This window comes from Saccharomycodes ludwigii, chromosome IV, assembly GCF_020623625.1.
Source record: "Saccharomycodes ludwigii strain NBRC 1722 chromosome IV, whole genome shotgun sequence".
Classification (NCBI taxonomy): domain Eukaryota; kingdom Fungi; phylum Ascomycota; class Saccharomycetes; order Saccharomycodales; family Saccharomycodaceae; genus Saccharomycodes; species Saccharomycodes ludwigii.
The window spans coordinates 133496-156411 of NC_060203.1; the positions used below are offsets into that span (position 1 = coordinate 133496).

The 22916-nt window shown below is 29.5% G+C and overlaps 11 protein-coding genes across 11 annotated transcripts; 7 read left to right on the plus strand and 4 right to left on the minus strand.

Moving 5' to 3' along the window:
- Positions 1-97: 97 nt before the first annotated feature.
- On the plus strand, positions 98-1276 carry VMA5 (H(+)-transporting V1 sector ATPase subunit C; the record flags this gene model as incomplete). Its single annotated transcript, XM_046077703.1, has 1 exon — positions 98-1276. The coding sequence occupies one exon, from the start codon at positions 98-100 to the stop codon at positions 1274-1276; it is 1179 nt and encodes a 392-aa protein (XP_045934074.1).
- Positions 1277-1668: 392 nt separating this feature from the next.
- On the plus strand, positions 1669-3213 carry SMY1 (Smy1p; the record flags this gene model as incomplete). Its single annotated transcript, XM_046077704.1, has 1 exon — positions 1669-3213. The coding sequence occupies one exon, from the start codon at positions 1669-1671 to the stop codon at positions 3211-3213; it is 1545 nt and encodes a 514-aa protein (XP_045934075.1).
- Positions 3214-3233: 20 nt separating this feature from the next.
- KAR5 (Kar5p) lies at positions 3234-4802 on the minus strand (the record flags this gene model as incomplete). Its single annotated transcript, XM_046077705.1, has 1 exon — positions 3234-4802. The coding sequence occupies one exon, from the start codon at positions 4800-4802 to the stop codon at positions 3234-3236; it is 1569 nt and encodes a 522-aa protein (XP_045934076.1).
- Positions 4803-5375: 573 nt separating this feature from the next.
- On the minus strand, positions 5376-7004 carry SCDLUD_003114 (uncharacterized protein; the record flags this gene model as incomplete). Its single annotated transcript, XM_046077706.1, has 1 exon — positions 5376-7004. One exon carries the CDS (start codon positions 7002-7004, stop codon positions 5376-5378), a length of 1629 nt encoding a protein of 542 aa, XP_045934077.1.
- A 649-nt stretch (positions 7005-7653) lies between these two features.
- Positions 7654-8319, minus strand: RIM9 (Rim9p; the record flags this gene model as incomplete). Its single annotated transcript, XM_046077707.1, has 1 exon — positions 7654-8319. The coding sequence occupies one exon, from the start codon at positions 8317-8319 to the stop codon at positions 7654-7656; it is 666 nt and encodes a 221-aa protein (XP_045934078.1).
- A 553-nt stretch (positions 8320-8872) lies between these two features.
- On the plus strand, positions 8873-11071 carry DHR2 (RNA helicase; the record flags this gene model as incomplete). The annotated part of the gene is made up of 1 exon (XM_046077708.1): positions 8873-11071. One exon carries the CDS (start codon positions 8873-8875, stop codon positions 11069-11071), a length of 2199 nt encoding a protein of 732 aa, XP_045934079.1.
- Positions 11072-12354: 1283 nt separating this feature from the next.
- STL1 (glucose-inactivated glycerol proton symporter STL1) lies at positions 12355-14136 on the plus strand (the record flags this gene model as incomplete). The annotated part of the gene is made up of 1 exon (XM_046077709.1): positions 12355-14136. One exon carries the CDS (start codon positions 12355-12357, stop codon positions 14134-14136), a length of 1782 nt encoding a protein of 593 aa, XP_045934080.1.
- A 578-nt stretch (positions 14137-14714) lies between these two features.
- On the plus strand, positions 14715-15803 carry SCDLUD_003118 (uncharacterized protein; the record flags this gene model as incomplete). The annotated part of the gene is made up of 1 exon (XM_046081592.1): positions 14715-15803. One exon carries the CDS (start codon positions 14715-14717, stop codon positions 15801-15803), a length of 1089 nt encoding a protein of 362 aa, XP_045934081.1.
- Positions 15804-15898: 95 nt separating this feature from the next.
- SCDLUD_003119 (uncharacterized protein) lies at positions 15899-16915 on the minus strand (the record flags this gene model as incomplete). The annotated part of the gene is made up of 1 exon (XM_046081593.1): positions 15899-16915. The coding sequence occupies one exon, from the start codon at positions 16913-16915 to the stop codon at positions 15899-15901; it is 1017 nt and encodes a 338-aa protein (XP_045934082.1).
- A 548-nt stretch (positions 16916-17463) lies between these two features.
- ARG7 (glutamate N-acetyltransferase) lies at positions 17464-18801 on the plus strand (the record flags this gene model as incomplete). The annotated part of the gene is made up of 1 exon (XM_046077710.1): positions 17464-18801. One exon carries the CDS (start codon positions 17464-17466, stop codon positions 18799-18801), a length of 1338 nt encoding a protein of 445 aa, XP_045934083.1.
- Positions 18802-19371: 570 nt separating this feature from the next.
- SNF5 (Snf5p) lies at positions 19372-22434 on the plus strand (the record flags this gene model as incomplete). Its single annotated transcript, XM_046077711.1, has 1 exon — positions 19372-22434. One exon carries the CDS (start codon positions 19372-19374, stop codon positions 22432-22434), a length of 3063 nt encoding a protein of 1020 aa, XP_045934084.1.
- Between the last annotated feature and the right edge of the window lie 482 nt (positions 22435-22916).

The following is a 22916-nucleotide window of genomic DNA, read 5'->3' on the forward strand; positions in this document are numbered from 1 at the left end:
CTTAAATAAGGAAACAAAAAAAAAAAAAAAAAAAAGAAAAAATTAAAAAAATAAAAAAATAATCAAGAAAAAGACAGAAAAGTATACAACCAACCATATGTCTAACACAGCATTATACACATCAAATGATTTTATATTGATTTCTTTACCTCAATCGGCACAGCCATCTACCTCGAACATCAAGGCTGACGATTGGTTAAATAGAGAACTATTGGAAGGCAAAGTTTATGTTTCTGATTTTGATATCCCTGAATTTCAAATTGGTTCCTTAGACTCATTGGTTGTTGAGAGTGAGGAATTATCTAAAATTGATAATCAGTTAGAACAATCAATCACTAAAATTGTTGATATTTTAGGTGGATTAAGTGAAGCCAACTCTAATAATTACAAAACTTTACCCATTAACAGTGTTCCATTACCTGAATATTTAGAACATTTCCACTGGAACACAAGAAAATTTAAATTAGATAAATCTATTAAAACTCTAATTAACGACATTACGAACGAATCTTTGCAATTAGACTCAGATGTTAAAGCCACCTCCAGTAACTATAACAATGCTAGACAACAGTTAGTTGCTGCCGACAGAAAAAAAACAGGTGATTTATCAGTCAGATCTTTACATGATATAGTTAAGCCAAGTGACTTTATTCTTAATTCTGAATATCTAACAACTATTTTGGTCGCTGTTCCCAAATCTTTGGAAAAAAATTTTGTTAATAGCTATGAAACTTTAGCTGATAATGTGGTTCCCCGTTCCGCAAGTTGTTTGGCTACTGATTCAGAATATTGTTTATACAATGTCCATTTATTTAAAAAATCAGTCAATAAGTTTTGTCAAGCATGTCGAGAAAATAAGTTTATTCCACGTGATTTCCAATACTCTGAGGAGTTGATCGAAAGTTTAAAGAAGGAACACGATGAGGCTGCAAGTTTGGAAAATTCATTGCGTATAGAGTTGGTTAGATTGGCTAAAACCGCTTATTCAGACATTTTTATGAATTGGTTTCATATCAAAGCCTTGAGGGTCTATGTGGAGAGTGTGTTACGTTATGGGTTACCACCTCAGTTTATAACTAAGATTATTGCAGTTCCACCTAAGTTATTGAGCAAATGTAAACAAGAGTTGACCAAAAATTTTGGTTATTTGGGTGGAAACGCTTTTGTTAAAGATAAAAAGGGTAACATTAAACATAACGATTCATCCTTACATGAATATGCTTCTTTGGTTGATACAGATTACCAACCATTTGTTATGTACACAATCAATCTATAGTATCTTTTTTGTTAAATTGTATTTGCAATTTTAATAAATTATTTTTATTTTAATAAATCTTTTTTAAATTTTTTTTTTTTTTTATGGTTTAACAGTGACAAAAAAAAAAAAATTAAAAAGAAATTTTTTTTTTAAATTCCCGCTGTATCAAAGCAATAGCCTTGCCATTTTGTGTCACGCTGACACCCACTGCTGAAAATAGTAACAAATAATATACATAATCTTACTAAAACTATAAATCTCAATGTTAATATATATATATATATATATATATTTATAATTCTGCCAACTTTCTATACCAAGTCGTCTTTTCTTTTCTTTTCTTTTTGAGTTTTATTTCCCATCTCTCCTTTTTGGAACAAATGTAATCCAAAAATACTTGTTAAGCCACAATGCCAGAACATGCTAAAGCAATTAATAAGCTAAAACCCTTAATCACAATTGTAAAGCCCAAGAACAACAGTAATTTATACACAGAATCTGAAAACTTCGAAGACACTGAAAACAACAAAGAACAAACGAACAAAAGAAAAGATCAAAGCCAGATTTCTCTTAGAATTAATTACCAAATAGTAAATAATGGACAAACGTTAAAAATTTATAACTATTTGAAAAATATTTGGGAGACTTTTCAATTTGATTTAATTTTGGATTTTGACGTAGATCAACAGCAATTATACAAAAAACTTTTTCAAAAAAATAAGGTATTAGAAAATTTTATTACCCGAGGTAAAAATTTGACAATTCTAACTTATGGTCAAACAGGATCTGGAAAAACTTGCACAATGTTTGGAAATGAAAAATCAGGAGGTATTATTTCGAACGTCACTGATGAATTATTTTCCAAAATTAAAGCATATTCACCAAATAAAAAATTTAAAGTAACTGTTTCAATGTTTGAATTATACAATGACCAGATCAAGGATCTATTAAACATAGAAAACAAAAGAGAAATTTTAGTTTCCCAAGTAAATAAAAAACATATAATTTTGAAAAATTTAAGTGAGCACAAAGTTGAAACTTCTCAAAAGGCCATAGCCTTCATTAGATGTGGTCAGAAAAATAAAACAATAAAAAATGAAACCGGTTCAAAATTACACACTTTGGTCAAGCTAAATTGTTATGTTTCAAGTAAAAATAGTAGGTCCAATAATAAATTCATATTAGCTAACTATATATATTTAGTGGACTTGGCTGGATCAGAAGAATTGTTACTGAAGTCGGACAATAGCGAAAAACAAGACAAGGAAACAAATAATATTAACAAATCCTTATCCTCTTTAGGTTTAATGATAAAATCTTTGACGGGATCACTAAATAGTGAAACAACCAATAAAAAAAGCCTTCCCGCATGTAAGAACGCAAAATTAACTAGAATATTACAGCACTCCTTGGAACTGAAAAACGAAACAATTTTAATTTTAACCTGTTCCACAGTGTCTAAAAATTATTGGGACACTTTATCAACTTTAAAATTTGGAGAACGAGCAAAATTGCTTAACAAAATTGACAAAGACGATCATATTTCCAATAATTCATCAATTGGTCCAGATTCGCAATATAATACTGACATGTTAGAAAAAGTATCATTTTTAGAAAAAGAAGTAGATAAATATAGGCTAAAAGAATTGGAATTTCTGAAAAGGCAAAAACAACTACAAACAGTTTGTAAAAATAAAAACCAAGCTCAACTAGTTAAATACCTTGCTGAAACTCACCATTTATTTATTTCATGTTTTTTCAACTGTGCACAGGGGAAAATGGCATTCGGAAACATAGGAAGAGGTCTAATTTCTTTTAATAACGTTTCCCCCATTACACAAGCTGTAAATCGTAATCCAAACATGAAAATAGCGACTTTAATGACCAAATGTGAAGAAAATGAAAAAAAAAAAAAAAAAGAAAAAAAAACTAAATTAAATAACATTGTACAATAAACAGAAGCATCAAAAATTTTTTAATTTAAAAATTTCTTAATATAAAATTTTGTATACAACAAAATTTCTTGAAAAATAATAAAAAATTCCAATTTAGTTATTAGAATTCCTACAAGTGCCCCTAAACTCATGGCCATTATAACTAAAACGAAAATTAAACTTTCACTGCTTAGTTGGATTTTGGAAGTAGTTATAAGGCCTCGTTTAATAAATTTTTGGAGTAATAAATAAAGCAAATAATAATAAGCAATTTTAAACAATAATATGTGGAAAAATTTAAAATTAAATATGCTTGTAAAAAAAGATATAAATTTCCAATCAATTTTTGACAGTTGTTGATTGATTTTATCAATTTCAAAAATAGTCTTCTCCAAAGTAATGTTTATTTTCTGCCCACCTTTTTCCAGACTGGTATCAATATGTTTCATAGTTTCTGAAAAAGTTTGATTTAATTCTAAAATATTAGATAAAGATACGTTGGCCAATGTTTCTACAATTAGTACTAGTTGGTTACCTAAATCATTTTCCATTATTGAGTTCAAATAATTTTGAAATTCACTAAATAATTGGTTATTATATATTTTTATCTTGTATAAATCATCTTCAAAATTCCCTAAAATATCTGAACTTTGTATAGTTAATGCGTTTTGTACTTTTTCTAAATTTTCCACATTGACGATTTGAGTTACTAGTATATTATTAATATTTTCTACAAAATTTTGAAAATTTGTATCCAAATTAGATTGCATAATTGAAAGGTTGTTTATTATTTTGTGGTCTGTTTCCCATAACACGCTTAAATCCTTGTGCACTTTGCCATTTTCTTTAAAGATATCGCTAAAATATTCTTTTTGTTTGAGCAAAAGATCATCAAAGGTGCTACTGAATTCGTCAGTAGCAGAACTCTTGATATCATCAAAGACTTCATTGAACTCAGCAGCTTGTTTGCGAAAATTTTCGGACAAATTTATCATATGTTCCTCATAAAAATCATGCAAGTTTTGAAAGTCCTTGGCATTTGCTTTAAAAAAGGCGTCTCTTAAATCCTTAAAATTAACGGTAATATCTTTATTGAACTTGGAATAAAAATCTGTAATTTTTAAAAATAAATTCAATATTTGTTGTTTTTCATACGGCAAAGAATTTTCAAAACAGATTGAAGATAGTTTTTGATAATAACCATTGTATGTGGTCCATAAAGATGGGTCCAGTTTTAAATAATTCATACATTGAGATAATGGGTTGTGAGCTGAACATATTTCTCTTAAATCTAGTGTCAACTTAGAGGATTCAAACTGGCAAATAGACAACGATAGTGCTGTATTAACACGTATATCTGTGTCAACAGCTTCCATTCCCTTTTCTAAGCAGATAGGAAGAAAGGTTTCCAACGCCTGGGAAACACAATCTCTGGATAACAAAGAATTTGAAAATTCTGGAAAGTTTTCTGCAATGATCGATTTAGTAAGATCATCATAACTATTGACAGATATTTCATTTAAATGCTTTTCTAAGTGGTCCAATCCTGAAAAGCTTAATATTTGATGTGGTAGGCTCGTTAAAAGTATGATAATGTAAGGATAAAACATTTTTTTATTTATGTATATATATATATATATATATATTTTAACTACTTTTTTATCGAGAAAGACGTTTCTAGAGTTAATAGTAAAATAAAAAAAAGGAATATATTTTTACATTTGCGATACGTAAATATACACATATATGTATATATATATCTAACTTTTTAATAAGATATAACAAGTTTCCCTTAAGGTCAAAAAGTGTTTTAGATTGGTTTCAGAAAAAAAAAAAAAAAAAAAAAAAAAAAAAAAATTGTAAATTGGCGCAATATATATATATTTTTTTAAGCTGTCACTTGAATTGAAAGATGTTGATAAAGACGCGATCAAAGCACAGTATAAAATTGTAAAATGCCAACATCAACCGTTGTGGTAATTTTTGACATTTTATATATTTATATGTATATATACAGAATTAGTTAAATATTTTGGTTATATAAGCTATTTTAACAACCCCATATTAATGGCAAAGATAAAAGGATATAAAATCTAACTTTTTTGTTTTTTTATTTTTTTTATTTTGATATATTTATTCTCTCTTTCTCATTCTCGTTAGTATAAGAATGCAACCACCAATAATTATTTTCGGTTACTTTTATAAAATTCAATTAATTTGGAATATTTAACATAAGTTTCTTTTAATAATCCTGGTAATATATTTTCATGTCCCTTAGCAATGATATATTTAAACAACATGTTTTTTTCATTTTTTGTTTTCAAATTATGCCATATAGCGTCTTGTATTTTTGAACTCATTTTAAAAAATTTAGGAAGAACACTATCTTTAAAAAATGCTTCTCTCCATAATTTAAAAAAATCAGTTAAGGAGGAGGGGGTATGAGTTGAGGGTGTTAAAAACAATTCCCCTACGAAATTAGGATCCACTTGTAATTTGGGCAATATTTGGGAAACTACAAGATAGTTTTGATTCTTTGCGCAAGTAAATGCATAATTTTTCAAAAACGATTGAGAAAGCGTAAGCTCATTAGAATGTTTTAATAAAAAATGATACAATGTTTTTAAATTTTTACAATTTTCCAAAGCATTAGGGGTTAATATACCAACTAAATTGAACAGGGACTGACCTACAGCATTACTTTTTAATATTGCCACTGCAGAGTTAGAGTTTAATATCATAAGTAACAAATATTTCAATTGGTTAAAATGTACAATGTATCCACTATTCAACAATATATTTGTAATATTTGGCGTTAATATTTTAACAAAAGCAGGCTTCAAGTCATTAATATAAAAATTTTTCAAAGCAAAGGATAACTTTAGTTCATTAAGTAATAGCAAATATTGCTCTACAATTTCGGAAGAAGGCAGTTTCCCCATTTGAAAATATCTAGGCAACAAAGACTTTACGTCATTAACTCTCTTAGCCATAATTTGTAATTTGCAAACTTCTTGTAACAAAGATGCTTCAAAAGGTTGTTTTTTTTTAGATGCATAGTTAAGTGAAACATAATCTATAGATTTCAATAGACAATCCAACAATTCGTTGTCAATTTTAACTTTATTTATATGAATGGAATGAAAAATTTGTGCCAATAGTGTATTAATTTCATTAATATCATCAATTGTGTTTTCAATATGATAGCAACAGCATTTAATAACATTTTCACAATTTTTGGAAAAAAATACTTGGTCTTGTAGTAAAAACAACAAAATATCTTCAACAAAAGAACATGAATCATTCTTCAAAATATCATCTATAATAATATTTAAACTATTAACGTTTTCATATTTTACATTGAAATTAAAAACATTGCCATTTAAATTATCAAATTTATTTTGTCTCAATAAATCCAACAACTCACTATTTTTTATCGGATCCAACTCTTTATTTGTTAAATTTTCTTGTAAATCTTGCAATTCTAAGATCCACTCATCTTGCTTTTCGATCCCATTAGCTTTAATCCAAATCTTGGATCTTTCCAGTGAAAGATTATCCGTGACGGGATTTCTCTTGAAAACGGTGAATCCATTTTCTCCATCTAATAGTGTTCTGACTGTAACACTATTTAAAAACCTTAATCCATCAATATTAGTCGGCGTGTAGAAAGGGGATATAATGGTGGTAGGTGCTGTCAATGTCCCTCGAAAATGTTTGTTGGTTGTGCGTGAATAATTTGGAACAGATTCAGGTAACACAATTTTGTTTAACTTTGGGTTAGTTGTACATAATTGTCTTTTTAAAATCATTTTTGTTTAATTAACTAGGTTATTCTGGACAGGTTTGTTTTATTTACTCCTAATTTAATTTTGGTGTAGGTACTTAAAAAGTTGACTTTTTACTGAACGAAATTTTTTTTTAATTTAGTACATAATTTTTTAATTTCGGAGCTACATAAAAAAAAAAAAAAAAAAAAAAAAAAAAAATTAGTCCGAAAAGCATAACCAAGGATAACCGGAAATTAAAGACTAAGCACTTGCGGTAAATAGTCGCAACAAAAAATTTTCTTCCCGAAGTGACTGATAATCCGAACCATTTTATTAAAAAAGATAACAAACTTTGGATATGTTTCATCACAATCTATCATATCTTTAAAGAGTGATAGCTATAAATAAATGGTTCATTTAGCAAACTATCTTCCTTTGCTTCCATCTTTTACATATATATATATATATATACTTCAAGTTATATATGTAAAAATACATATGCTGAGGAAAAAAAATATAGATGAAGTTTACAAATCTCATTGTAAATGTCCTAATTTTATTCAACAACCGGATATATCAAATCATATAGTATATTCATTAACAATTATTTCTATTTATAAATATGATTATTTCTTTCTTTTTATTTTAATTTGTATATTATTTTCTTTTCTTTTCTATAATTACCGTCCATTTAATCTATATGCCTGGTATGTTCATCGATATGATACAACATAAATTCATTTGGGTGATTATTATCAGACTCAACTATATCGTCGTTTTCAATATAAATGTTATTATCACTGTATAAAGATTGATATTCTTTTAAAAAAGCTGTTCGTCTTAAAACACATAAAAAAGACGAAGTGAAAACTATAAGTATTGTGGAAACCAAATTTAACCAACCCAATAAACATAAATTAGGTATAAATAACATTAGATTAACCAAAAATCCCAATAAACATAAGATAAAACAAATCCAAGATAACAATAACAGGCCCATGATATAGTTTTTAGAATATAAAAAACGTTCGTTATAAAGCAAAATCCCAAGACAGATTACCAATATCGAATTGAAAACAAATCCAATCGGATGCACTACTAATATGGTAGTTATTGAATGTTTGGCCAATGAGGGTAACGTGAAAGCGTAATCATTGGAATCAGATGTTATTGTTTGATATCCAATTTTAATGTTAGTACAAAAATTAGTTGTTTTATTACAATATCCAAACACTCCGAAGGAATAATTATCATTTTGAGCTAATTTCAAAGTGTGTGTAACTGGTACAGTTAAAATGGATAATAATTGTATAATTGAGGAAATAGTCATTGCCAGCATTAAAAGTTTGAGTAACATCCTGTGTTTGAGATATTTTCAAGGTTAAACTTGCAATTTTTTTTTTTTTTCCTTTTTAATCGAATGTTATTTTTATAAATAATTTAAGGGGAATGGGGGAGAAAAAAGTTATTTATTTATTTATTTTTTTTGTTCTTGAACTTTATAAAACATCATATTAATGAACTCTTGATCACAGAACAAATTTTTGCTATGATGTTATCATAAAATAAGTTGGATTTGCTTTTCTTTTTTTTTTTTTTTTTTGAATCAGGTTTATAATTTAGTAGATGGTATGAAAACAAAAAAAGAAAGAACGGTCTTATATTTATTTGTAATTACGTGACAAAGAATGCGCGTTTCTTTTTTTTTTTTTTTTGTTTTTTTTTAATTATATTTTTTTGTCAGCTTTAATTCAAATTTTCAAAAGTTTTTAAAAATTAAAAAAATTAATGAATCTCATAAAAATAACATCTGAAAAATTCCAAAAAAAAAAAAAAAAAAAAAAAAAAAAAAAAAAAAGAAATATATAAATACATACAGGTATTAACAATAAGCAGATAGTAGCCATAGCATGAAAAGTAAATCCATAATTGATCACTCAAAAAAAAAGAAAAAGAAATTTAATCCTTTAGCACCAATACAATCCAAGAAATTGGAACCTAAAGTAATTAATTTTCATGGTAACGGGATTAATACAGAATATGACGACGATGATTATGAAAATTACACTTATAATTTATCCAAAAAACAATTAAAAGAAGAAGCAAAAAAATTATTAATTCAAAGAAAGAGTTTACCCGTTTACCAAAATAAAGACGAGATTTTGAAATATATCAGTGAAAATACTGTAGTTGTGTTAATTGGTGAAACTGGTTCAGGGAAATCTACACAAATTCCACAATTTTTAATGGATTTACCTTTTTCTGAAAATAATAACCGCAATGCCGTCAGCAAGCCTAAAATAGCAGTTACACAACCTAGAAGAGTCGCTGCCATAAATTTAGCCACTCGTGTTAGCAAAGAATATGGTTGCCGAGTGGGGGAAGAAGTTGGTTACAGTGTTCGATTTGACAATAAATCATCTAATAACAAAACTAGATTAAAATATCTAACGGATGGTATGTTATTGAGAGAACTTATGCTGGATTCCAAATTGTCACATTACAATTATATAATTATCGATGAAGCGCACGAAAGGACCATTTTAACGGATTTGCTGTTAGGATTCTTGAAACAATTAATCACTTGCGAAAGAAAAAATAATTTAAAAATTATTGTGATGAGTGCCACCTTACAAGCTGAAAAGTTTAGTGATTTTTTTAATAAAGCACCCATATTATTTGTTCAGGGTAGAACTTATCCCGTAGAAAAATATTATATTGCTAATAGCAATAATAACAGCAGGGATAATCATAGTGACGTTGTAGAAAGTATGATTCGAAGTATTGTACAAATAAATAATGGTGAGCCATTGGGGGGTGATATTTTGTGTTTTTTGCCTGGCCAAGAAGAAATTGATAAAGCTTGTAATTTGTTGAATAAAATTTCTCCATTGATACATAAATATAGCAAAACACCACAAATTGTGGCATTGCCTTTGTATGCAGCATTACCACCCAACAAACAAACGCAAGTTTTTCTTCCATTGAGTGAAAAAAAACAATTCAAACGGAAAGTTATATTAGCAACAAATATTGCGGAAACATCTGTTACGATACCAGGAATCAAGTACGTTATAGACTCCGGATTAAGAAAAGTTAAAGTTTGGAGACACCAATTGGGATTATCTACCTTGTTAACAGTACCAATTTCAAAAGCAAGTTGTTCTCAAAGGGCAGGTCGTGCAGGTAGAGAAAGTGCTGGTAAATGTTTCAGATTATTTAATGAGCAGGATTATGGTAAGTTGCCAATACAAAACGAACCTGAAATTATTAGGTGCGATATTACTAATCCCATACTAATGCTAAAAAAAATAGGTGTTAAAGATGTTGTTAATTGGACATGGTTAGAAAACCCTGGTAAATCGTCTATTATATATGGCTTACAAGAATTGTATGAGTTGGGCGGGTTAAATGAAAATGGAGAAATAACGAAAAAAGGTAGTGAAATGGCGTTGTTACCTTTGTCCCCACATTTAAGCAATGTTATATTAGAAGCTTGTGTGTCCCATTGCTTGGATAGTGTATTAGACATTGTTGCCTGTTTAAGTGTGGAAAATTTAATGCTAAACCCTGCAGTTGAACGAAGAGATGAAATTAACGAAAAAAGATTGTCTTTATGTCATAGAGGTTCTCAATATGGTGATTTAATAATGATGAAAGAGTTATACGATATGTACAATTCTTTAAAAACGTCCGCAGAAAAAGACCAGTGGTGTCAAGAATTGTGCATCAGTTCAAGAGGGTTTAAAAATGTTTTAAAAATTAGAGAGCAGTTAAAGGGCTATATGCGTAAAATAGGTTATAAGTTAGATGGAGAAGAGGAAAAGCAACAACAAAATTTATCAGATACAAAGAGAATATTGAAATGTTTCTTACATGGATATATTAAAAACACAGCTATTGGAATGCCTGACAGATCATACAGAACAACAGCTACTGGTGAAACAATCTCCATTCATCCATCATCTTTATTGTTTTTAAATAAAAACTGTCCGGCTATATTATATACTGAGTATGTTTTTACTACAAAAGGATACGCTAGAAACGTGAGTAGGATAGAATTATCCTGGCTACAAGATGTAGCACTTGTAGCTAGAAAGTCTAAATAACATTTTTACTTGTGCGATATGCACAAGCATATCGTATTTTATTTGATATGCAGCTACTTCCAGTTATTAGTCTTAAATTATGTCATCGGTCTAAGTATTGATAATACAATATCATTTTATACGAGTTAATAAATATAATTAATAAAGAACATTTTGTAATGGTAGTAATATTTGTAACGCAAATGTAATTAAGGGGGGGGGGGGAAGGGAGTAGAAATTGCTGTAAGGCATCAGTTTTTTATGTACAGTCAACGTGCGGTTGTAACAATTTATATATATATTTTTTTTATTTTTTTTTTTTCCATATAGATTACATAAGAAGCCAAGATTTTATATGTATTATTTTGTACCGAATTTTGGGACAACGTATAAATAAATGAATTATCATATAGGTAAAAAATAAATTTGTTAATTTAATAATAATTACCCCGATTTCGTCATAATAATTTTCATTTGCTTCGCCGCTTCTCCGCTTCTCCGCTTCTCAAGGACAAATTTATTACCTCGTTTTGTAGTGTATGTCCCTGCCCCCCTCCCCGCGTCTATGTTTTTTTTCCTTTTTTTTTTTTTTTTTTCTTTTTTCTTTTTTTAAAAAAAAAAAAAATGTATCGCCGGGCTACATGTAATAAATGGATAAATCAGTGGTATATTTCTCAATTTACAAGTGGTACAAAAAAACGGACAAAATAAAAATAGTCCCCTCTTACTTTTTTCCTTCAAATGTAAAACATAAAACAATAGACGATAATGACCCATTTCTAACATTTTTCCGGAGAAATTATTGCTATTTGTTGTATTATTACACACAGGTTCCCAATAATGCCATCAGTAATAATAAAATTGCTGTTTTCTAAGCTTAACCAAAAATATGTACATATTCTGCATTATTATTGGTAGACTATGTATTAATCATTTACAAATCATAGAAAAACTAAAAAAAAAAAAACAAAGCTCCAAAAACATCATATCTAATGATAATATTAAAAAAAAAATTACCTAATGACCTAATGCATTACGTTTATTCTTATTGTTGTTAATATACTATTTCTTTTTATTGAATATACTATCAAAATCTTTAATAAAATAAGTTGATTTTTCCTTTTTTTTTTCTTTTTTTTTTTCTTTTTGGATAAAGTATATAAACACAACAAGATTCTAATGTCAATAAAAGTTTTATATTTTTATTAATTTATTTTCTTTATATTAATGTATAAATATATAAAGATATATACCAAAAAAAAAAAAAAAAACAGCAAGAAAAAATAAATATCATACGCACAAATATGAATAAAATGTTAGGTATATTTTCAAGAACAAATACTCTGGGTTTTAAAGGAAGGAAATTACGTTTTGCTGTTACAATTACAGCATGTCTGGCTTTTTCGCTTTTCGGATACGACCAAGGTTTAATGGGGTCTCTTATTACTGGTACTCAATTTAATGATGAATTTCCAGCCACTAGAAAAAACGGAGATGATGACCAACATGCAACTGTAATTCAAGGTGCTGTTACCAGTTGTTTTGAGTTAGGTTGTTTTGCTGGTTCTTTGTGGGTCATGTTTTTCGGAGAACGTGTGGGTAGAAAACCATTAATTACTTTTGGTACATTTGTTGTCATTATTGGTGTTTTGATATCAGTAACTTCTTATAGAGAACATTGGGGATTGGGTCAGTTTGTTATCGGTAGGGTGACTACTGGTTTTGGAGTTGGGTTTTGCACAAGTCAAGTTCCTATTTGGCAAAGTGAAATGTCAAAGCCAGAAAATAGAGGCTTGTTAGTTAATTTAGAAGGCAGTACCATTGCTGTAGGAACCATGATTGCTTATTGGGTAACTTTTGGCCTATCCTATGTTGACAGTTCAGCACAATGGCGTTTCCCTGTTTCTTTACAAATTTTATTTGCTTTGTTTGTCTTGTTTGGTATTTTAAATTTACCGGAATCGCCTCGTTGGTTAATGGCACACAATCGTGAAAATGCCGCTTTGGAGATATTAGGTAAATTGGATGATTTACCAATCGACGATGATCAGATTATTGCTGAAGCCTCTGTTATCCAAGATGCGGTTAATAGATTCAAACATCAAAAGACAAGTGTTAAAGATTTATTTTCAAAAGGTAAGTCGCAAAATCTGCATAGAGCCCTAGTTGCATCATCTACACAATTTTTCCAACAATTTACTGGTTGTAATGCTGCCATCTATTATGCTACAGTTTTGTTTAATGAGTCAATTGGGTTAGAAAAAAGATTAAGTATGATCTTGGGTGGTGTTTTTGCCACGATTTATGCGCTATCTACAATTCCATCATTTTTTTTAATTGAAAGTTTAGGGAGAAGAAAACTATTTTTAATTGGGGCTTCAGGCCAAGCTATTTCATTTACTATTACGTTTGCCTGTTTAATCGACAATAATACAAACAACTCAAAGGGTGCTGCTGTTGGACTATTTCTATTCATTGTCTTTTTTGGTATGAGTATGCTATCTCTTCCATGGATTTATCCACCTGAAATTGCATCCATGAGAGTTAGGTCTATGACTAATGCCATGTCTACCTGCACCAATTGGTTATGTAATTTTGCTGTGGTTATGTTTACCCCAATTTTTATTCAAAATTCTGACTCTTGGGGTTGTTACCTATTTTTCGCTATTATTAATTATCTTTACATTCCTGTTATTTTCTTTTTCTATCCAGAAACCGCCGGCAGATCGTTGGAAGAAATCGATATTATTTATGCCAAAGCTTTTACCGATGGTACTCAACCATGGAGGGTTGCTGCTACATTACCAAAATTGTCATTAACTGAAGTGGAAGATTACGGTAACAGTCTAGGTTTGTATGATGATGATAATGATAAGGAGGAGGAAGAGGAAAAAGAAGAAGATGGTGTTTCCAATAATGAACCTACTGGCGTTAACGGTTACAACTTATTTGTACCGAACGAAGAAGCTGACGAATCAAGTTATAGCTCTACTTCTCGTGTAGATTCTATTAATCAGGGAAAACAAGATGAGAAAATAAGTAACTCCAACAATGCCACCTTTGATGTCGATGCTAGCAAAAAATAAATTCATTTATAAATAAAGATTCACGTTCAACAAGCTCAGTCATATTAATAATAATATTTCAGTTCATAATTTATATATACATATATTTCACTTTTTACAACTTTTTTAATAATAATTTAACTGTATTCGTTTTATACTAACGATTAATTTTGTTTAGTTTGTAGCATTGATGAGAACTTGAATCTCTAACAATTTTTTTAAAATGATAATATAAAACAAACGTATGATTATGTTTTTCGGTAAATTGAGAGTTTGCATAGTTTTTTTTTATGCGGAAATTGTTAAGAAAAGTGTGTAAAGGTTTCGCTTTCAAAATAAAACGCAATGCAACGACTGGACGCGGAAAGTCGGTTCATAAATTGAAAAGAAGACGCGGAAACTGTGAATTTTCTTAAAAAATAAGACGCGTTTTCAATTGTATAGGATTACAGTAATGTATGCATAACAAAACAAAAAAACTCATATTTTGAATTAGAACTGTTCTAAAACCTTAAGTATAACATTTCTTGAAGCAAAACAAATGACTTTATAGTTCACAATGTTTTTAAATAAACTTCACCTCCATTGAATAAATAATAATGAAGACCAAGAAGATCGAGAGAAACAGAAATGAGATAAATACTTTTATTGAAAAAGTTTTAGCCAAACGTATCATTAAACGTGCTGCAAATATAGGAAAAAATGAATTTTTAGATAGGTTTAGTGAGAGAGAATTCTATAATTTATTCAGATTTACTAAGAGACAAATTATAAAATTAACCAAATTATTGAATATTCCAGAAAATATCACCCAACCTAATTATAAATATAAAGTTTCCCCAATAGAAGCACTGTCTATTTTCCTGTGTAGATTTTCGGTGCCAAAAAGGTTATTTGATATAAAAAAATCTGGGATCGGGTTGTCTGAAAGTAGAATTTGCAGAATTGCTCTGTTTACTGCCCAGTATATTGTGGATAATTTTGGTAATTTATTAATAATTGGTAAGAATAGCATACCATCAACCTTTTATGATGATTTACAAACGAATTGCGAACTCGTAGGTATGCCTATTGATAATGTGGTAGCCTATATAGATTGTTCTCATATTGTGTGCTGTAAACCAACAAAAATAAAGGATGATATTTGTTATACTGGATATAAAGATGCAAGGACTTTAAAAATTCAAGTGGTCTTATCATGCAGTGGATTAGTGTTAGATTTGCATGGACCTATAGCAGGTAGTATTAACGATGCAACGCAATTTAGCATGAGTGCGGTTGAAAAAAGATTTAGTAAAACATTTTATTCTAGCAAGGGTGAAGAATTATTTTGTTATGGTGATGGTGCATATTCTTTTGCCAACCATATGGTAACTCCTTTTCCAAAATTTTTAGAGCTTAATAACAATGACCAACAAGACTTAGTTTTAATCAACAAGGTCATGTCTAAACATAGAGTTGCGATCGAAAATTTTTTCAACTTTTATAAAACAACATTTGCATATTTTGATTCTAAAAAGAAGGTTAAACCAATTTTAACTTATATTGGGACGATTATTAGAGCTACAATATTTATGATGAATTTAAAGACGATATTACAGGGCTCACAGGTTTCAAAAAAATTTAAGTGTAAAATGCCCACTTTAGAGGAATATATTAGTTGGAATAATGTAAATTCCATTGAATAGCTAATATTTTAGCAACAACGACTTATAAATTAATTAAATATGGAATTTGTATTCAATTTACAAATATTTCTAAATAAAGTTTTTCTTTTTTTGATCTAGTTTTTTCCTGCTTTGTCATTTGAATTTTGTAATAAATCGATAATTTGTTTCTGGAAGATATCAGAGCTGTTCTTAATTGTTTGTACATTATCTTTCAATTCTTTTATATCATTCTTTACTACTTTCAATTCTTCTATATCATTCTTTACTACTTTCAATTCTTCTATATCATTCTTTACTACTTTTAAATCTTCTATATCATTCTTTAATACTTTTAAATCTTCTATATCATTCTTTACTACTTTTAAATCTTCTATATCATTCTTTAATACTTTTAAATTCTTTTCTAATTTATGTCTACGTTTTCTTTGTTTAATTCTATCTTTCTTACTAGTTTTATTATCAGTATAAGATACCAATAACCTAAAGACTCTATCGTCCTGTGTTTTATCATTAATTTTCAATTCATCAGGCGTTGATTCAGAAAAAGTAATACTTTCAGAACTAGCTGGACTATTGAGAATGTTAGGTTGCATTTTGACTTTCCTAAGAGCTCTTTCCATTAATTTATTTTTATTTTTTTCCCTTTCTTCTTGTTCATTTCTTTCTCTTTCCTCTATTTTATCTAGTTCATCAAGCATATTTTCAATTTGGTGAATGATATATGCTTCAGCTGTGGGACCGTCTTCGGTGCCTTTGCCCGTTTTAGTTTTATTTTCAGAATCTTTACGATCACATTCCTCTTTAAACTGATAAAATTTTGTTTTTAAAGTACGAACCTGTTTGTAATTCAAGCCCGTTTCCTTATTGAATTGTTTCAATAAGTTTTTCCAGGTGGTATCTCTCACCTTTTTTCTAGAACAAAAAGCAGGCTTTGCAACATCCATTAAACTTGTTAAAAAAAATAACCAATCTGAGTGTGTTGCTCTTTTTTTTCCGGGTTTCAAATCCTTAACATTGTTCTTGCTTGAATCTATTTCAATATCTGATGCATTTTCCTCTACTGAATACTCGTTTTGACTTAAATTCTGTGGTTCTTCAAGTATTTCACCACTCTGATGCAAATCACTCATTTGTATGATGAATTATATCACCTGTTAGGTTACGTAAAAAGTTGTATGTTGATACATAACAATGTTAATATAATTAAAGGTAACGTTATTTATGTAAAGTAAGAATTACTCACAAATTCGATTTCGACTGAATTTCTTTGTTGGACGCGATTTAATCGCGTCCAACAGAGAAATTATATCGTTTTTTACGAATGCGGCGATTTTGAAAATGCGTCCATTTAAAAAATCGCTTCTAAATTTCCGCAATGCAAACTCTCAAATCTACCGAAAAAAAAAAAAGTTTCGCAGTAGGGATGATTTATTTTCTGGTGTTTAGCAAGCTTTTTATTTTTTTTTTTTTTTTTTTTTTTTTTTTTTTTATTTTTTTTTCTTTTCTGTATAATTCTTTTAATGATAAAAATAGTCATATAATAACAGAGGAATGATTCAGTTCTTCATTTTTTTTTTTTTCCTTTCTTGCAAGCTCGATTTAATTGATCATCTATTCAATTTTAGTTGCTTGTCCAGTTGAAAAAAAAAAAAAATCAAAATAAAATAAAAAACGAAATATGAAACAATCATTAAGATTATTGAAAGAAAAAATCCCTATAAATAAATACTCCTTATACGTTCCCAAATGTGGAGTTTTCCCCAAGGGATTTAAGGTGGGATCTATTGCGTCTGGTGTTAAAAAAAATGGTAATTTGGATCTTGGCATAATTGTTAATACAAATACCAAAACACCATCTAGTGCAAGTGCAGTTTTCACTACCAACAGATTTAAAGCAGCACCTGTTTTACAATCACAACGAGTCTTGCAAGAAACTAAGGGCTCGAACATTAACTCCATTGTAGTTAATTCTGGATGTGCTAATTCTATTACTGGTGAAATTGGCTTAAAAGACGCAAAAAGTATGTGCGATATCGTCAACAAACAGTTAAAGTCTGATAAACCTTCTACTTTGGTTATGTCCACGGGTGTTATTGGACAAAAGTTACAAATGGATAAAATAGAAAAGGGGCTTGTTGAAATTTTTGAAAATAAAAAAATTCTAGGTGACGATTTTGAACATTGGTTAAATGTTGCTAAATCCATTTGTACCACAGACACTTTTCCTAAATTGGTTACTAATAAATTTAGATTATCTTCTACTGGTCAAGAATATACATTAACTGGAATTGCTAAGGGAGCAGGAATGATTTGTCCCAATATGGCAACTTTATTGGGGTTTATCTTGACCGACTTGCAAATAACACCAAGGGCTTTGAAGAAAATGCTATCCAATGCCACCATGAGATCCTTTAATTGTATTTCTGTGGATGGTGATATGAGTACTAATGATACTATTACCATGATCGCTAATGGGGCTGTAGAAACCAATAAACCTGTTGATATTGAGAATGCTCAAGTATTTAATGAAGTTCAGGAAAACGTTACCTCATTTGCACAACAATTGGCTCAATTAGTGGTTAGAGATGGCGAAGGATCTACAAAATTTGTCACTGTCAAAGTTTTAAATAGTTTAAATTTTAATGACGCAAAAACTATTGCAGAAACCATTTCCAATTCCAACTTAGTTAAAACTGCTCTATATGGAGAGGATGCTAATTGGGGTAGAATTTTGTGTGCCATTGGATATTCTAAACTAAATGACATCAAATCATTAAAACCAGAAAAATTAAATGTTAGTTTTGTTGCTACCGATGGTTCAGAACCAAAGGAATTGAAATTGTTAATTAACGGTGTTCCAAATTTGGATCTTGATGAGAAAAGAGCTTCTCAAATTTTGGCATTACCAGATTTGGAAATTTTGGTTGATTTAGGTACTGGTTCTGAAAAATGTCAATTCTGGACTTGCGATTTGTCACACGAATATGTTACCATAAATGGTGATTACCGTTCGTAGAAGGTGTACCTGGATGTATATCGATATTAAAAGAATACTTTTATAATATGTAACAGTGTATACTAGTAATAACTCGGTATTTTTTTTTTTTTTTGCATTGATTGTATTAACAAGTTCTTTTTTTCCTTAATTACGAAAAAAAAAAAAAAATTTAGAGTCCGAAAATAAGTTTTCCGAGATAATTGGAAGCAGGTGTTAAGTAAAATAAAACAGCGTGGAAAAATATTTTTTTTTTTGCATATGAAAAAAATAAACATAAAAAAAGCAAAAAAGGTCCAAACAAAACTACCCGGATAAAATACATATATAATTTTTTTTTTTTTTTAGATTTAAAAAAAAAAAAAAAAAAATATGGAAGAAAAAAAAAAAAAAAAAAAAAACACCTAAACTCTGAATAACAACATATAACACGTAAATGCACTTCTCATCAAAAACAATAACTTGAATGCTTGATAAATAAACAAACAAATAAAAAAAAAAAAAAAAAAAAAAAAAAGAGATTAACCTTTAACAAATATATTGAAATTAAAAATAAAAGTATAAAGAAAACAAGTAGCTAACTAAAGACTTATGAATAATAATAATAATAATAATAATAACGGTATACCACCACCAAGTAACAATGGATCGCAAAGTAATTTGACTCCCTCACAACAATCCGTTTTTAGTGTACTAGGTAACATTGGTACACCAGGATTTAGTATGTCTCAATTACCCCTCCAAATTCTTCAGAATTTAACACCGGTTCAATATCAGATGATACAGCAAAAACATCAACAATTATTAATGCAGCGTCAAAACATGTTTCAACAACAACAATCAAATGTTTCTGCTCCAGCTTCGGTTGCCACACCTATTAATGATATTAAAACGAATGCTCAACAATCTCCAAGGGCATCTACAGGAGGCGCACAACAATCAACATCATGGATTGGTAACAGAACAACACCTGTTTCTACTATGAGCAATGACGTTCCGCAACAACAGCAACAACCGTTTTCTATCACCACACCCAGTGTTAATGATAATAACAACAACATATTAATTAGCAATCTTCCACCAAACCTACAAGCTCAATTGGGACAATTGCCACCTCATTTACAACAACAAGTCATAGAAACTTTAAGACAAAAACAATTGCAGCAACAAAAGCAACAACAAGAACAACTGAATGTGGGGAATGCAACATTGAAAAACAATCAATACATTGAACCGCATAGTAGTAATCTTGCTACATCTGGCAATTTTGTCTCTGATAATAACTCTGCTCTTAGCACGAAAAACAATAAAAGTAGCAACAAGAATAATAAGAATAAGAATAAGAACAATAAGAATGCTAAAAATAATTACCAGAATACCTTACCACAAAAGCATAACATTGTTACCAATGCTGCGGCTATTAAAAAAACCAAGATTAAAAACCCAGCCTCCAATAATGTTATTCCCAATGCTTTTGTTCCTACCAACAATGTCGAATCAGTTCTATCACAACCACCAAAAAAAAGTAAGGCAAAACAACAATCACAAGCAGGAAATTATATGGATATTGATATGAAGGCTCTAAGGGCAAAATTACCTAAGTTGGCGCCTTTGCCGAAATATCAAGTTGTTACTCAAGATCCGCCAGAAATTCACTTACCTGATTCATCTTCCTTTTGGTCCTCTAAACTTAAAAGTGGATTAGATGAAGAACCTAACACGGACTTGTTACTTTATGAGCAAATAGTTAGGAGAGATAAAGATAATATGCTGCAGATGATTAAAGAAAGAGATGGAATTCAACCTATGAGTAAATATGGTTCTTCTAATAAGGAATATATTAATAGATTAGCCAATGATTTGAATTATTACAAAAATTTAAAAGACAGCAGAATAAAATGCATTACCAATTCGAATGCAAATATACCAACAAAAAGCATATGGGGCGATGGGTTTCAAGGCTATGGGAACGGTATAAGTAATACAATAACGAATATTATTCCGGGAGACTCTTTTAAAATTAGAAATAGGAAAATACTTTATGATGATATTAATAAAGTACACCAGCAGGCAATGTCTGAATTTCGAGAACAGCTAGTACCAATTAGGTTAGAATTTGATGCTGAAAGAGATAAATTACAATTAAGAGATACCTTTTTAATAAATAAATATGATGGGATAACTTCTTTAAAAGAGTTAATCGATGAAACTTTAGACGACTATAGATTTCGTCCTAATGAATATTATTCCACCATGTTATTAAATAGTATCAAAGAACAAATCCAAGAATTCCAAGAGGACCCATTTTTAATTGATCCAAGAGTGGGAGGTGATGATCTTAGAATTCGCATTAAATTGGATATTATAGTTGGGCAAGCTGAATTGATTGACGCCTTTGAGTGGGACATATCGAACCCGGATAATAACCCGGAGGAATTTGCCATAGAGATGTGCAAAGAACTAAAGTTACCTAATGAATTTGTGACAGAAATTTCCCATTCGATTAGAGAGCAAGTTCAGATGTATCATAAAGCATTATTTTTAACTGGTTATAAATTCAATGGAAATGTAGTGGAAGATGATGAAATAAGAAGCCGTTTGCAACCATTTGTAACTTTAGATTCTGTTTTGAGACCTGTGAATGATATTAAAATTTTTACACCAAATCTTTTACAGATTACAGCGGCAGAATTAGATAGATTGGATAAAGACAAGGACAGGGATACTAGAAGGAAAAGAAGACAAGGTGGTAGATCTAAAAGAAGTGGTATGGAAATATTGAGTAATAATATAGACAACGCTACTGCTGCTAATAGCATGGGCAATAATACACATGATGCACAACTATTAGTTGGGAATAAGATTAAAGTTAACGATAACGATGATGTGTATCAAATAACTGCAGCCTCTATTCCTAGCTTTATGCCAATTAATATTTTTTTCAATCCTACAGATACCAATATGACTAGAAATGGAAATTTATCGAACGAGCACGAAGATAGTATTTCTACACCCACCAGTAATAACATCAATTTAAACAATGAAATATTAGATAATATTGAGAATATAGATGGTTTAATGCCTGACTTGGGTGAGATACCAAAGACTTTTCGTACGCCATTTCCAAGTACCATATTGCCAGGTGGTTATGATTTAGGACCGAATGTTTTATCGTACAAATCATTTTTTGAGGAAGTTGTTAAACAAAGGCCTGATTCTAAATGTAAAATTATATCGAGTACAGATGACGAATTAATTATAAGGATCAAGCTGAGCAGTGAAATATTATGCAAGATGAATACTGTGGTTAAGTATCCTATGCTTGACACACCTCTCGTTGGTAACTGTATGAAAAGCAGTGAAGAAAATAGTAGAAGTAACAGCACTATTAATAATTCAAGTAAAATTGAAAATAAACCGATGGAAGAAGACGGCGATGCGAATTCTGTTTTAGTTTCAACATCATGTGATACCACGACACATGAATTGGTTTCTAATCCTGGTAATATTACAATAAAAAAACCAGATTCTAGCAACACATCAGTAGTTGGACAAGATGTGAGTCAAATGGATAATATGGGTACTCAAAATACTGATACTAACGGTATAGTTGAAGATATGAGCTCAACAGTGAGTTTCTCTGCATCTCATTAACAGTTGGCTGTTTGGTAATATTATAGTAGTGTATAATAATAATATTTTTTTTTTTTTGGTACGAAAGAGCGCGCGGGCGAGAAAGAGCGCGCGGGAGAGAAAGAGCGCGCGGGAGAGAAAGAAAAGGCGCTTGGATAAACTTGTGGGTGGAAAAAGATAAAAAAAAAAAAATACCGCAAAGAAAAAAAAAACGTTTTCTCTCACAACGTATTTTTAAATTAGTTTATTAGTAATAAAAATGATATTTACCATTTGGTGCAAAAAGTACTTCTAATAACTTATTTCATGATTAATAACTTATAATTTAATCTCGGTTTCAAACTTTTATTTTATTTTTGTTTTTCTTGAACCCTTTTTGTAAAACTTTTTCCATTTGTTACTTAATAACTCAACAAACATCCAACAAAAAATATTCACATAACAATATCTACTACAATAATCTGAAAACTTTGTTGTTGTCAGGATTATAAAAAAAAGAAAAG